This window comes from Rhinatrema bivittatum, chromosome 8 (genome assembly GCF_901001135.1).
Source record: "Rhinatrema bivittatum chromosome 8, aRhiBiv1.1, whole genome shotgun sequence".
Classification (NCBI taxonomy): domain Eukaryota; kingdom Metazoa; phylum Chordata; class Amphibia; order Gymnophiona; family Rhinatrematidae; genus Rhinatrema; species Rhinatrema bivittatum.
The window spans coordinates 84,463,620-84,478,036 of NC_042622.1; the positions used below are offsets into that span (position 1 = coordinate 84,463,620).

Below are 14,417 nucleotides of genomic sequence, written 5' to 3' on the forward strand. Positions count from 1 at the left end.
CTTTCTAGCAGGGCCTTCCTTTAGGCCACTGCGCAGTCTGTCGCTATGCCTGTTAACACTAAAGACTGTATTCTTGGTGGCGATATGCTCGGCTCGTCTCATCTCTGAACTACAGGCGCTGTCATGTCAGGGGCTATTCCTTTGGTTTACTCCAGGAACAGTACAGCTTCGCACCATCCCCTCCTTCTTACCAAAGGTAGTCTCGGAGTTTCACCGGAACCAGCCCATTTTCTTACCGTCCCCGGATAGATGCAAAGGACATGGAAGACTACTGCCTCCTACACCATTTAAACATCAGTAGACTTTTAGTGCGGTATCTGGAACATTCAAAACTGGTGTGCAAGACAGACCGCTTGTTTGTTCTTCACGGGGGAAGAAAGCAAGGCAAAGCGGCTTCATGAGCTACTATAGCTCGTTAGATCAAGGAAATGATCACGGGAGCTTAGGTAGAGGCAGGGAAGCCTTTACCCCCTTCAGGTTAAAGCTCATTCCACCAGGGCCCAGGCAGTATCCTGGGCAGAAGCTAAGCAACTGTCTCCCATCGACGTCTGTCACACAGCGACGTGGTCTTCCTTGCACATCTTCTCCAGGTTCTGTCGCCTGGACATCCAGGCCCAAGAGGACGCAGCCTTTGCGAGGGCAGTGTTAACCGGATTGCGTGCAGCCTCCCGCCCTGTTCGCGAGTAACTTTTGTATATCCCTTTGGCCTGAATCCATCTGGCTACATGCTAGGAAATGAAGAAATTACCTGATAATTAGTTTTCTTTAGTGTAGACAGATGGACTTAGCATCCCACCCACAATTGCCCATGAACGGTACCAAGGAATCGCCCATGAGGTGAATCTCGATTCCATGAGGTTACGGGTAAGCCGTCCCCCTATCCCTAGTTCAGAGCATCTATATTATTGCTGGGATCCAGCGCTTATGTTTGGTTAAGTACAATTGTGGTCTCCAGTTTTTTAATCAAGTTTTTCAATAGTATGTCCACAATGGCTTTTGAAGAGAATACTGAATGACTGAGGTCACTGCAGGGGTTTATCTAGGGTGATGTCAGCTTTGAAACCTAACTGTCTCCATCTGCTAGCAGGAGAGCACATAACCCATTGGTCCTGAGTCCATCTGTCTACACTAAGGAAAATGAAATTATCAGATAAGTAATTTCTTCAATCTGAGTTCCTTTCTTTGTTACATGTGACACAAAACTTTGTGAGATGCCAGTTTTAAAGGCTTGAACATGGGGGAGATATGCCCTTTGCAGCTCTCTAATGTCCATATTTGAAGATAGCTCCTTAAGTTTATAACGATTTCAGATTACTGACTATATATCAAGGTAATGTATATTTTTTAATTTATTATCTTTGCTCTTACTATACTGCCTCTATCAGTTTAAATATGATTATTTAGTTTACTATTTTATTTAGTTTAAAATTGTATTTTATTTATATTATGAAACTATATTTACTTCCTTTTCTGTTTTGGAAATGCAGATATTTTTAAATGAATGTTAGCTACTGTAAATTGGTTTGATTTGTTCACATGAAAAATTCGGTATATAAAAATTAGTAAATAAAATAAGATTTTAATATTCGCTCCAAAATGTTAAAGCCACACTCACTGGTCCAATGAGTCACGGAGACAATGAAGTCAATCTCTGGACCAAATTTATGTAGACCTTTACAGATGGTAGATAATGAAAGTTTCTGAGCCTCTTCATGTTTAATAACCTCTAAAGATTCTAAAAGATTCAAGTCCAAAGCTTCCATTGGTAAAGAGCTTACATGTCTCAGTTGGATATAAGAAAAAAAATTATCATTTAAAGCATACAGATTTTTCAACTTCGAAAAAGACAAAAGCTTTCCCTCTTCATCCGTCACATGGTGCAAATGGTTTATACCCTTCTATTTCCAACACCGGAAATCAGTTATATTTCCCAGAGTAAAATCTAGGTTCCCCTGAATTGGTAAAAGTGGTGAACAAACTGAGGACCTTTTAAAATACTTGGTCAAGCTCACCCAGGCCCACTTAATAGGAGCTATCAAAATAGACTTGGACTAACCTCCTGGCGATTTACAATATGGGACATGCAACACATAGTTCAAATTGAAAGGGGTAGTCAATGCCCATTCTCCACATTAAATTAACATAAATAGATCTGTGTTACACCCAATCTGAATATTCTCACGGAATGCCAAATTATAGTTTTCCAAGTCTGGAAACCCTAAGCTACCCTCCTCCCAACTCCCCTTCAAGTACTTCAATGTGATTCTGGGCTTCTTCTCCCACTACAGAACATTTATCAACAAGGTATCTAAAGTTTCTATTTCTTTTTGTAAACGAATACATAAAGTTTGGATAATATAGAGCCATTGTGGAAATACTACCATTTTAAAAAGATGAATCCGTCCCGCAAGTGAACTGCAACCCCTGCCAAGCTTGAAACTTTTGCTGAGTATGGTGTAAAAGCAAGGAGATATTTAGATCATAAAGTGATCCTGAATCCATAGTCTTCCTCAGACCCAGATATCTAAAACTACCAGGAGCCCATTTGAAAGGAAATTCTCCAGCCCATTGCTCTTTAAGAGATTCAGGGTGAGTCAAAGCCTGAAATTTGTCCTTGTTCAATTTTAAACCTGAAAATTCCCCCGACTTCATAAATACATGCATCAAAGCCACCAAAGATAATTTGGGAATAGTAAGAAATATCAATATATCATCAGCAATAGCCACATATTTGAACTCTTGCATACCCAATTGCATCCCTCTTATCTCTTGAGACATTTGGATGTGACACAACAGCGGTTCCAAGGAAAGCAAAAACAATAGTGGGGACAAGGGACAGCCCTGCCTGGTACCCCCTCCATATGGAAAATAGCTCAGAATGAATACCATTGGCTATTGTACTGACTTTTGGGTTCTTACATTACAGTTGTATCGCTTGATAAAAACAACCTTCCAATCCTATGTATTCTAAAAGATAAAACAAATATGGCCATTTAATTCTGTCAAATGCCTTTTGAGCAGCATAACTGTCAAGTAGGGAATTTGTCTATTACTTAAGTGCATGGCAGTCAATAATAGACGCACATTCATCAACGCATATATCCGGACTAAGCCAACCTTTCGTGTTGCGATAATCTTAGGCGAAAGAACCACCAATCCCATCAGCCAGCATTTTTGGCCAATAATTTATCAAAATTTAATAAGGAAATAGGGCGATATGAAGCAGATGAAGTGGGGTCCTTCCCTGGTTTAGGTATTATCGTAATTTGAGCTACCTTCACAGCATATGGATATTTCCCCTTATCTAACAGTTTGTTATACAAAACTAAGTGGCCGTGACATATTTTCTATTAATAACTTATAAAATTCAGCATTCTAACCATCAGGACCTGGAGCTTTTAAAAGTTTCGCTTTCCGAATACCTCCCATTATTTCTTCTAGGCTGAATGGCCTGTTTAACCAAGTGAGATTTTGCTCCGTAAATTTAGGTAAACTGACATTATCCAAAAAAGTTTGCATTTTTCCACATTTCAGCCTTCGAATGACTATATAGCTTCATAGAAGGTCTTTAAAATTGAAACAAACCCTTGGTTAGAGTTGATAGGAGTTCCCTTTCACAATTTAAGCAAAGCAATAAATTGAGGACTGGAAGTAATTGCTGCCTATTAATTTACCTGTTTTATTCCCTTGTTAATGTTTAAATTTGTAATAAGCAATACTTTTTATGGCTCTTTCATGTACTAGAAAACTCAGAGCTATTTGCAGTGCTAAATACGCCTCTCTAATAACACTTGTGTTGTAATTTGCAAGGAGATGGTTTGCTTTCTTAAGCTGACTTTCCAAAGTTAATTTTTTATCCAAATCCCACCTCCTGTTCGCTCAGCAACTTTTGTAAACCAATAAATCGTAAGTTATTGAGGAGAGAACTGTTCTCTAGATCTTCCAGGCGCACCTTATCTTTGGTAAAGAGAGCCTTGTTTTCAGTTACCTCAAATTTTATTTGATGTAAATCATCCTGTATATCCGACACAACCTGCTCTACTGCTATAAATCAAATCTGTTTAGCGTCGTCAAAACTTCTTCAAGCTTATCAAAGATTCTTTTGAGCTCTGGTTCCAATGCCTGTACAACCTCCATTTTTAGTTCAGGGATCGCCACTGTTTTCACTACTCTCTGCTCAGCACTGGTGCATGCATCTGCCAGCTTGGATTCTCCTGATTTTAGACTTTTCCATTTCTTTTTTCCTTTTTGGCCAGATAGTTCGACATACCCAGGGTAAATGCAAAGAAAACAATGAACGAATCCTTCTCTCATCTATTTAAAGCTTTCATCGACAGAAAATTTAGCCAGATTGGAGAGAGGTTGAGTGGTTGAGCCCAAGAGAGAAAAACTACATCCTTCCTCTCTCACTACACCATGTGATCCTTTTCAATAAGAAATTAAATGGTGGCTAAACAAAATATGCATGGAAAAAGGGTTCTTTTAAAGTAATCTTTTGTTATTGAGCAGTTCAGTTGGCTATTTAGTTCTGGTCCTGTAGTTCCTGAGCTGTGCTCACAGGTGTAACATCCTAACCCTCAATGCGATCCGAACATTAGTTAGGCCCATATAGGAGGCAGACTTTTGAAAGGAAAGCTGTCAGAGTGCAGATAGTGAAAGAACATGTGAGAATCAGAGACTGAAGCCTGCCTAGGTTTGTGCACCCAGCACGTCAAATTATTCAGACTACAGCTTCTGTCTGTATCATGTGATCTTGGAACACAGAAACCTCAGGTTCCCTATACATACTCAGATCAGTCCAGACTCCTGGGTTTTGCCTCCCCTCCAGCAGATGGAGATAGAGAAAATTTTACTGACATCGCCACATACCCTGAGGTGCCTCCTGCAGTTCCTCAGTATTTCTCTGTCTTCAGCAGATGGTGGAGGTGCAAAGCCTGCAGTCTGACTGAAAAAAAAAATAAAAAATAAAAATCTGGTCAGAGTCTACGGAAAGCCTCCCAGGGGGTTGGTAGTTCCTGGTAGGGTCATCCCCCCTGGTTCTTGAGGCGGACAAGCACAGGGTTGGGGACCCTTTTGTTGGTCAGTCCTTCACCGCTGGTCAGGGCTTAAACCTGGGGGTCCCAGTTCCTTCACCCTATGGGATTGCTCGAGCTTCCAGCCATTCTCTTCAGGGAAGTGCCTTTTCTTTTTTCTTGTGGTATTAAAGTTTCTAAAAAAAAAAAAAAAAAAAAAAGTTAAAGGAGAGCAGTCACAGGGGATGGACGGCTTATTTTCCCTGGTGGTGCTGTGCTGTTTGGTTTTAGTGGACAGCCCTAAACTCCCCCACCCCCCTTCCTCCGGCGCTGCTTTCTGCGACTCCCAGGGCCAATCAGCATGCCATGTGGGGCAGCCTGCACCACGTGTGGAGACACGCACGTCTGTCCCGGGACAGGCGGTGCTCCCGATGCCTCTCTGAGTAGGGCCCTTCGGGGAGCGCAGCAGCAAACAGGCAGTCCCGACGTTGAGAGCCTGGGAGGCTCTCTCCGATGTGGTGGACGGCCAGTTATGCTTTCTCACTGAGCACGGGAACAGAGGCCATTTTGTCCTTCAAGGCTGCTGCGTGGGCCATAGAGGGGAGGGGGAGGGGGATTTCCCTCCCAGCTAGTCACCGGTGCCAGGAACCTCTGGTGGGGGTCCAGAGGCATGGAGGCCCCCTTCAGGAAGCAAGGAGGAGGTCCTGGGGGACTCAGATTCTTCCTCCTCTTTTTCTTTGGTCTTTGTGCTTCTACTGCACAAAGCCTATAAAACACGAAAGTCCTTGTGGCAAAGGGCTGCTCAGGAAGCTTCCGTGACTACTGCTAAAAGACCTATGCCCCCTGGAGCTACAGGAACCATGAGGATTAGGCGGGTTCCTGGGCTTCCGGCCCCCACTCCTGCCATGGACACCTCCCCCGAGGATTCCTGGACAGATGATGTTCCAGCGCAGGGTCCCCCGGGTTCAGATCCGAGTTTGGACCAGAATCCAGATCAGAAGGTGTCTGAAGTCCCGACGGTCAACGGTGATGACCCAAAGGTGGTTCGATTGTTCCACAGGGAGTAGTTGGCTCCCCTTATACCAGCTGTTCTGCAGGAGCTGGGTATAGGAATCCCGCAAGAGCACTCAGAGTTAGGAGCAGTGGACTCGGTCATGGTTGGCCTTCGGGGGTCCTACAAGGGCTTTTCTTTTCCACAAGACTGTCAGCGACTTGCTGTTTCGGGAGTGGGATACTCTTGACACTGGTTTAAAGGTCGGTAGGGCCCTGGATAAATTGTACCCTTTGCCTGAGGACGCGCTAGAGCTGGGTGCAACAGTTACAGGCTGACAGGCCCTTCTCTGAGTCTTGAGTCGAGACAAGCCGAACATCTGGAAGCCATGGTGACGTACAGTGCTGATGCCTTATATTATCTCATCCGGACTTCCTCCAGAACGATGATGTCTGTGGTGTCGGCTTGGAGACACCTCTGGCTGAGGAACTGGTCGGCCGATGTTTCGTCCAAATCCCATTTGGGATCACTGCCTTTTAAAGGAAAATTGCTATTTGATAAGGACTTGGAGGAAATGATCAAGTTTCTCGGGGAGAATAAGGTCCAAAATTGCCAGAGGACAAGCTGAGGGCGAAAGATTCCCTGCCTTCCCATTTTAGAGCCAGTCGGCGGTTTCATCCATCCAGGTCTTCGGGGAGTATTCGCAGGCAGTCCTTTTCGAATCAGCCCTTTCGGGGACGCATGTCGGGCAGAGATACCTCCTCTCTTGGTGGTAGAGGAGCCAAATCCACACAATGAAGCAAGGCCGGTCCACTCCTCAGTCCCAGTGATCGGGGGCCAGCTAGCTCTGTATTATAGGGAATGGACCAAGATCACGTCGGATCAGTGGATCGTAAGTGTGATAAGTCAAGACTATACTTTAGAATTTGCTCGTCCTTTAAGAGATCAGTTCCTTGTATCTTCTTGCTCTTATCCAGAAAAGAGGCTCGTGGTGCAGCAAACCGTCGCTCAGCTTCGCCAGCTCAGGGCCATCGTGCCTGTCCCCCTGAAAGAGTGGGGGTTGGGCCGATATTCCATTTATTTTGTAGTCCCCAAGAAGTAGGGCACGTTCTGGCCCATACTAGATCTAAAGAAGGTGAACATTGCTCTCAAGGTTCTGTGTTTTTGCATGGAAACCTTATGTTCGTTGATCGCCTCGGTGCACAAAGGAGAGTTCCTAGCGTCTCTGGATTTCACCGAAGTGTACTTGCATATCGGAATCTGGCCCGAGCATCAAAGATCTGAGATTCATGGTTCTGGAAGAACATTTTCAGTTTTGTGCTCTGCCCTTCAGCCTGGCGACGGCACCCAGGACCTTTACCAAGGTGATGGTTGTGGTAGCAGCGGCACTCCGGAAGGACGGGATCCTGGTTCGTCCTTATCTGGACGACTGGTTGATTCGGGCCAAGTCTGAGACCCTTTCTTGGGATACGGTGGAGGTGATCCTCCATCAACTACGCTCACTGGGTTAGATAGTCAGTCTGAGCAAAAGCCAGCTAGTTCCTACTCGGCATTTGGAATTTTTGGGGCCCCTTTTCAATACCAATTTGGGGAAGTTTTTCTTCTCCGAAGATCGGATTTCTAAGTAACAAACTCAAGTTTGTGGATTGTTGCAGAAGCAAGTACCCAAGTTCTGGGATTATTTGCAAATTCTAGGGTCTGTGGCTTCTATCCTGGAGTTGGTTCCATGGGCGTTTGCTCATATGAGGCCTCTGCAATCAGCATTGCTATTCCATTGGGATCTGTGGTCGGAGCAGTTTCAGCTCCCGCTTCCCCTCCCAGAGTTTGCGAGCTCCAATCTTGCCTGATGGCTCATGCCGGACAATCTAAGACAGGGTGTGGACTTGGAAATACCGAACTGGACGATCGTCACCACCGATGCCAGTCTATATGGATGGGAAGTGGTGTGACGGAACCAGTGGTCGGCAGAGGAAGCCTCATGGTCCATCAATCGTTTGGAAACAAGAGCAGTAAGGTTAGCCCTACAAGCACTCCTGCCCCTGGTGAAAGGAAAGCAGGTACGGATCTTGTCAGGCAATGCGACCACGGTGGCATACATCAATCGCCAAGGGGGCACCAAAAGCCTAGCATTGGCTTAGGAAGCCCAAGAGTTGATTTGCTGGGCGGAACAGCATCTGGAGCGATAGCAGCCGCTCACATAGCGGGCACGGACAATGAGCAAGCGGACTTTGAGCCGGCATCAGTTGGGCCCCAGCGAGTGGAAACTGTCGGAGGAAGCACTGTTTCATTCACCGAAGGTGGGGCATGCCACGTGTGGATTTGAAGGTGACTTTTCACAATGCCAGAGCCCCACGATTCTTCAGCTGGTGAAGGGAAAGAGGGGCAGAAGGAGTGGATGCCTTAGTTCTGCCTTGGCCAATAGGAGTTCTTCTGTATGTGCTTCCACCTTGGCCATTTATCGGCAAGGTCTTGCGTCGTATAGAAGTCCATCCAGGCAAGGTGGTTCTTGTTACCTCAGAGTGGCTGAGGCATCCATGGTTTGTGGACTTGGTCAACCTAGCGGTGGACGGTCCGTTACGATTGGTGCATCTGTCCAGTCTACTGCGTCAAGGCCCCGTTTGGATCAGACAGATCGCTTTGTCTAGCAGCTTGGCTTTTGAGAGGGAGCGATTAAGGAATAAGGGTTATCCAGAAGGAGTTATTACAACCCTCTTGCAGTCTAGGAAACCTTCCACTTCCCTGGCATATGTGAGAGTTTGGAAAGTGTTTGAGTTGTGATGTACGAGGCAGAAGGTGGATCCTCGATGAGCCTCAGTTGTAGATGTTTTGGTCTTCCTGCAGGAGGGTTTGACTAAAGGTCTTTCCTTTAATTCCCTCAGGGTTCAGAAGGTGGCTTTAGGCTGTCTTCATGGCAAAGTTGAAGGATTTTCTTTGGCGGCACATCCAGATGATGTGGTGCGTTTTATTAGGGGGGGGCTAAGCATTTGTGTCCTCGGGTCCAAAAACCTTGTCCATCCTGGCACCTTAATGTGGTCCATAAGGGCTTGTGTGCTGCTCCATTTGAACTCATGTAGTGATCTTCTGTGAAGGATCTCACTTTGAAAGTGTTTTTTTCTGGTGGCAATTTGTTCGGCTCCCTGAATTTCCGAACTTCAGACCTTGTCATATAGAGAGCCCTTTTTGAGAATTTCAGATACAGGAGTTGCCCTGCAAATGGTTCCATCCTTTTTGCCAAAGGTGGTTTCTTCTTCTACTTTAATCAGTCAGTGGAACTTCCATCCTTCCCAGCTTTGGATCCTGCATCACCTCATGCAAAGGAATTGCGTCTGTTAGACGTGAGGTGTGCTTTATTACACTATCTGAAGATTATGAATGACTTCTGCCTGTCTGATCATCTTTTTGTGTTGTGGAGTGGTGCCAAAAATTGTCATAAGGCCTCACAAGCTACCATTTCGCGGTGGCTGAAAGAGGCTATTAGCTCTGCTTATATCTGTCAAGGTTGCCCCGTCCCTGAGGGGCTTAGGGCACATTCTACTCAGTCTCAGGTGGCGTCTTGGTCCAAATGTCAGCAAGTTTCACCGTAGGAGATCTGTCAAGGGGCGACTTGGAAGTCGTTGCACACTTTTGCTAGGTATTACCGTTTTGGACATCCAGGCCCCAGAGGCCATGGGCTTTGGTGAAAATGTGCTTCAAGCAGGACTCTCGCAGTCCCACCCCTCTTAAGGAAGCTTTGGTACATCCCAGGAGTCTGGACTGATCTGGGTACATCCAGGGAAAGGAAAATTTGGTTCTTACCTGCTAATTTTCATTCCTATAGTATCACAGATAAGTCCAGAATTCCCGCCCACCACAGAAGAGGGGAATTGGAGAGACCACTTGAACTGTTTTGTTGTATTGTTTCTGAAGAATGGCACAGATTTTTGTTGGTCCTTCACAGGGTTTGTGTAAGCACTGTTGGAGTTCCCAGGTTTCCCCTTCCCACGGCTCGTTAGGGGAGGTTAGTTAATCATGCAGTTATTTAGATTTCCTCATCTGGCTTGGGTACAGTTCAATACTGAGGGGACTGCAGGAGGCACCTTGGGTTATGTGGCAGTGTCAGAAAAACTTTCTCTGTCTCCATTTGCTGGAGGGGAGGCAAAACCCAGGAGTCTGGACTGATCTGTGGTACTACAAGAACGAAAATTAGCAGGTAAGAACCAATTTTCCTTTCATGTTCTACTGCTCAACCGTGTCAGGGATAAATTTCTTTCCATTTGGTATTCCGCCCTCCTAGAAAAGGTAGAATGTGGATTATAAATAAAGGTATGAATTGCAGTAGATATCTTGGGGGTGTTGAAGGGGAGGGCACATGGATAGAATACCCAATAAACCAGGATAATTTTCTAATTATTGAACACCTCCCAAGTTGTTATATAGATTTTTTCTTTCCTTCTCTTATTACATTTTGGCTGATGTAGTACAGGTTAGTGAAATGCAAGGTGTTAATATATTACAACTGTATATACAGAACAATAATGTCCTCATAAAGTTAAGTATGTAATAATAATACAATTAAATTATCTTAGCAGAACCAGTTATTGTGTCCTTAATACACAATATCCCAATTAGACAAATTCTACTGCATGGTGGTTTTATGGCCTTAGGTTATGCTGTTTGACCACTGCCATAATTCCATATACATTTCATGGCATCAGTACTTGATGGCTGTCTTCCATTTGTTCGTGTCTGATGTGATCTGTGTCTCAGATCAAGCTGCTGGAGTTTACCAGTGTTTGCATTCCATCCTAAAGGCAAGCGAAGCGTCTCTTGGGACAGATTGTAGATCGTTGTCGGAATGGGCCTGGCTTCCTGCACAATGACATGGATGGCAGCAACACAATCCAGGAAATCTTAATTCCTGCATCCAAAGTGGGCCTGGTGATAGGCAAAGGAGGAGAGACAATCAAACAACTTCAGGTACAGCTCCTGCTTGCTCTGCAGGGATCGAGCCCTTGCTGCTAGCTATGCTTCCTACCTCTCTCAGTTTTACAGAAAAGGGCATCATGCAGGGATGGGAGCTTCAGACCCTTAAATGGGTTTTCAGCCCTCTATCCATGATAGGAACATGTTTGGCATGTGAAGTGGCCTTTTGAGATGTTGGGGGAAGCTGTGAAAGAAGTAGAGCTGTGATTTGCCTGGATAAGGAGATGGATGTTGTGTTTAGGGGAGGGAAGGGTCAACCTCCTAGCTGAATTTCACCATCTTGGTGTTGGATATTGGAGCAAAAGCATTGTATGCATTTGACCTCTAATCCTCGGGTTTTCCTTTCCTACCCTTTTCTTATGGTTTTGTAATACTATCTGTTCTTGCTAGGAGAGGACGGGCGTGAAAATGATAATGATTCAAGATGGTCCATTACCAACAGGAGCAGACAAACCTCTGCGTATCACAGGAGACCCTTTTAAAGTACAGGTATACGGGGGATTTACTACTGTGCTGACATAGATTGTTGCGATAGAATTCTCTGGCAGTTTGCATGAATTTTAACCAGGAATGGAAGGAAAGGGCCTGCAGAGGCTGTAGCAGAATGGCTGACAGACATATTTTCCTGCTTTTTAATGTCACTTGTCTCTACACACTTTTCTTACAGCAAGCGAGAGAGTTGGTGCTGGAGATCATCAGAGAAAAAGACCAGGCAGATTTCCGTGGTGTACGCAGTGACTTCGGCTCAAGGATGGGCGGGGGCAGCTTAGAGGTAGTCATGCGTTTGAGTATCCCTTAAGTTGATATGATGGAACAAATCTGCTGCTAATGGGGTTGGCTTATGCGAGTGAGAGCTGCCCTCTGTTTTGCCCTTCATTGCAGCACCTTGAGGAAAGGAATCGAGAATAAAACAGAGAATATCATAATGCCTCTGTGTATCATTCCATAGTAAGACCTCATCTTCAGTATTGTATGCAGTTCAGTCACCATATCTCAAAAAAGATAGCGTAAAATTAGACAAGGTATAGAGAAGGATAACCAAATGATAAAGGGGATGGAATGATTCCCCTATGAGGAAAGGCTAAAGAAATTAGGACTGTTAGGCTTGGAGAAGAGACAGCAGAGGGGAGATATGACAGAGGTTTATAAAATAATGAGTAGAATGGAACGAGTAAACGTTAATCAATTGTTTACTCTTTCAAAGAGTACAAAGACTAGGGGGACACAATGAAGTAACTAGGTGATAAATGTAAAACTAATAAAAGAAAATATTTTTTTTTTACTTGATGCATAATTAAACTCTGGAATTTGTCACCAGCGGATGTGGTGAAAGCTGTTAATGTAGCTGTGTTTAAAAAAAGGTTTGGACTAGTTCCTGGAGGAAAAATCCATAAACCATTAATAAGGTGGAATTGCAGAAATCCACTGCTTATCCCTGGGATAAGCAGCATGGATTCTATCAACCCCTTGGAATCCTGCCAGGCACTTGTGACCAGGGTTGTCTACTGTTGGAACAAGGTACTGGGTTTGATGAACCTTTGGTCTGATCCAGTATGGCAAGTCTTATGTTCTTATAGTTAAATAATATAGGCAGCTTGCACATTTTTACCTTCTGAATGTCCCCAAGATCTCTGGCCTCTTGCTTTTGCTTTTTATCTGATGAGGTCCCTGGACTCTGACTGCTTCCCCTGTAACTCTCAGAATCACATCTCGATCTGACACCATTCCCCCTTCTCTCCTCCAGGTCTCTGTGCCCAGGTTTGCTGTTGGCATTGTAATAGGAAGAAATGGAGAAATGATTAAAAAGATTCAGAATGACGCATGTGTGAGGATTCAGTTCAAACCAGGTCTCTCTCTTGTTTGTTCTTTTATTCTTCACAAAGCTTACATGTAGAGGGACCCAGCTCTTATACTTTCTGCCTTCCCCTCTGTGATGGCATGCCCTTCTCTGGGCTGCAGGATGGTTTGGCTTCTCCCAGTGCTGTGGGAGGGCCTCCATCACAGAGCAATGCCCAACTTGTTGAACTTAGTTCGGCTGCTGAAAATAGTTTTCTTTGCAGGAAAAGCATACAAAGTTTGAGCATTTACAGAATTTCTCTGAGTAATGACTTTTTTTCTTATTTTCTTTCTCTAGATGATGGTATTAGTCCTGAGCGAGTGGCACAAGTTATGGGGCTCCCAGATCGGTGTCAGCATGCAGCCCATGTCATTAACGAGCTCATTCTGACAGCACAGGTAGGGGCAGCTGGGAATCTCAGCAAGCCTGATGTAGTAGCATGTGCCCAGAGGGGACCCCTCAGCAAGACCCAAAACCCCAAAGAGCTATCCTCTGTGATATCCATGTAGAACATATAAAAAAAAAAATCTCTCCCATCTCAAGCTGAGTGATACTGCAGGGTTTGATCACTTGGACTGCCATGATAAGTAGAATTTTCTCACACCTGAATGTATAGTAATGAGGGATCTGAGCTGTGTAGTTCGTCTCACATGCTGCCCAGGAAAGTGCTGGCAGTTGACAGAAAACCTTGGGTGGTGATGGTGGGGAGGGGAAGCTCCTCTTCTCCAGAATGTCTGTATCTCTTCTAGGCTTTATTTCTTACCAGCTGGATTTGGTGAAGGAGAAATGTGTGTTGTTGTAAAGGAGAGGGGAATCTTTTGCTGCTTTTAAGGCCACTCCCATCATGAAAACTGGTATTTATTCTTTAGCGTTGTGATGTAACACGATGGTCTCCTTTCTCCTCCCTGTAGGAGCGAGACGGATTTGGCAGTCTTGCTGTGGCCCGGGGTCGAGGCCGCAGTCGTGGGGACTGGAACATTGGGACAGCAGGTGGGATACAGGAAATCACCTACACAGTACCAGCAGACAAGTGCGGCCTCATTATAGGGAAAGGTAGGAAGACCACTGCTGCCAAGTTCAGCGAGACATCTGCTAATATTCCTCATGCCCCCACCAATCACAAGTGCTCATATACTGTTGGGTAGCTGGGAACTCTCTTTTCACTGGGCAGACCCATAGCCTGGAAGCCAGAGAGAGGCTGATTTCAGGACGGCTGCTGGTACCTATGTCAGAGGGCAGGGAATGTTATGTAGTTTTGCTATCTAAGGATTGAAAGCATTCCTTGAAGTGGTATGTGTGCAAGTCCTGTGGAACTGGAAGATGGTATCATGTAGGAGCCAAACAGCAGATGCTTAGTCACCTTTCAGCTGAGCCTCTGAAATGGAGAAGGAATGAAAAAGACTTTTGGTTAAACTATTTAAATTCAATGTTTTATTTTGGCAGGGCAAATGCTGGGAAAAAGGCAGGGAAGGGCTTTTTACCTCTCCTTGAAGTCTGGGTGATGGGGGCATCAAAATGTCAAGAACCATTTCTGGCCTATGGAACTCTGCTTTGCTTTCCTGGGCCCCTGGGTAGATTTCCATAATAAATAAAGCAATATTGACAGATAGTGTGG

The 14,417-nt window shown here is 44.9% G+C and overlaps 1 protein-coding gene across 3 annotated transcripts in view; it reads left to right on the forward strand.

Annotated features, from left to right (window-relative positions):
• The window catches only part of FUBP3 (far upstream element binding protein 3), a 152,329-nt gene that overhangs the window by 116,822 nt on the left and 21,090 nt on the right, over positions 1–14,417 (forward strand). For 2 of the 3 annotated variants that reach the window (XM_029611947.1, XM_029611945.1), the window contains exons 7-12: positions 10,794–10,959; positions 11,356–11,454; positions 11,633–11,737; positions 12,710–12,812; positions 13,100–13,200; positions 13,714–13,855. In XM_029611947.1, the coding sequence (XP_029467807.1) occupies positions 10,794–10,959; positions 11,356–11,454; positions 11,633–11,737; positions 12,710–12,812; positions 13,100–13,200; positions 13,714–13,855 (716 nt within the window). The remainder of the gene's footprint in view (positions 1–10,793; positions 10,960–11,355; positions 11,455–11,632; positions 11,738–12,709; positions 12,813–13,099; positions 13,201–13,713; positions 13,856–14,417) is intronic. The other variant, XM_029611948.1, reaches the window with a different exon arrangement.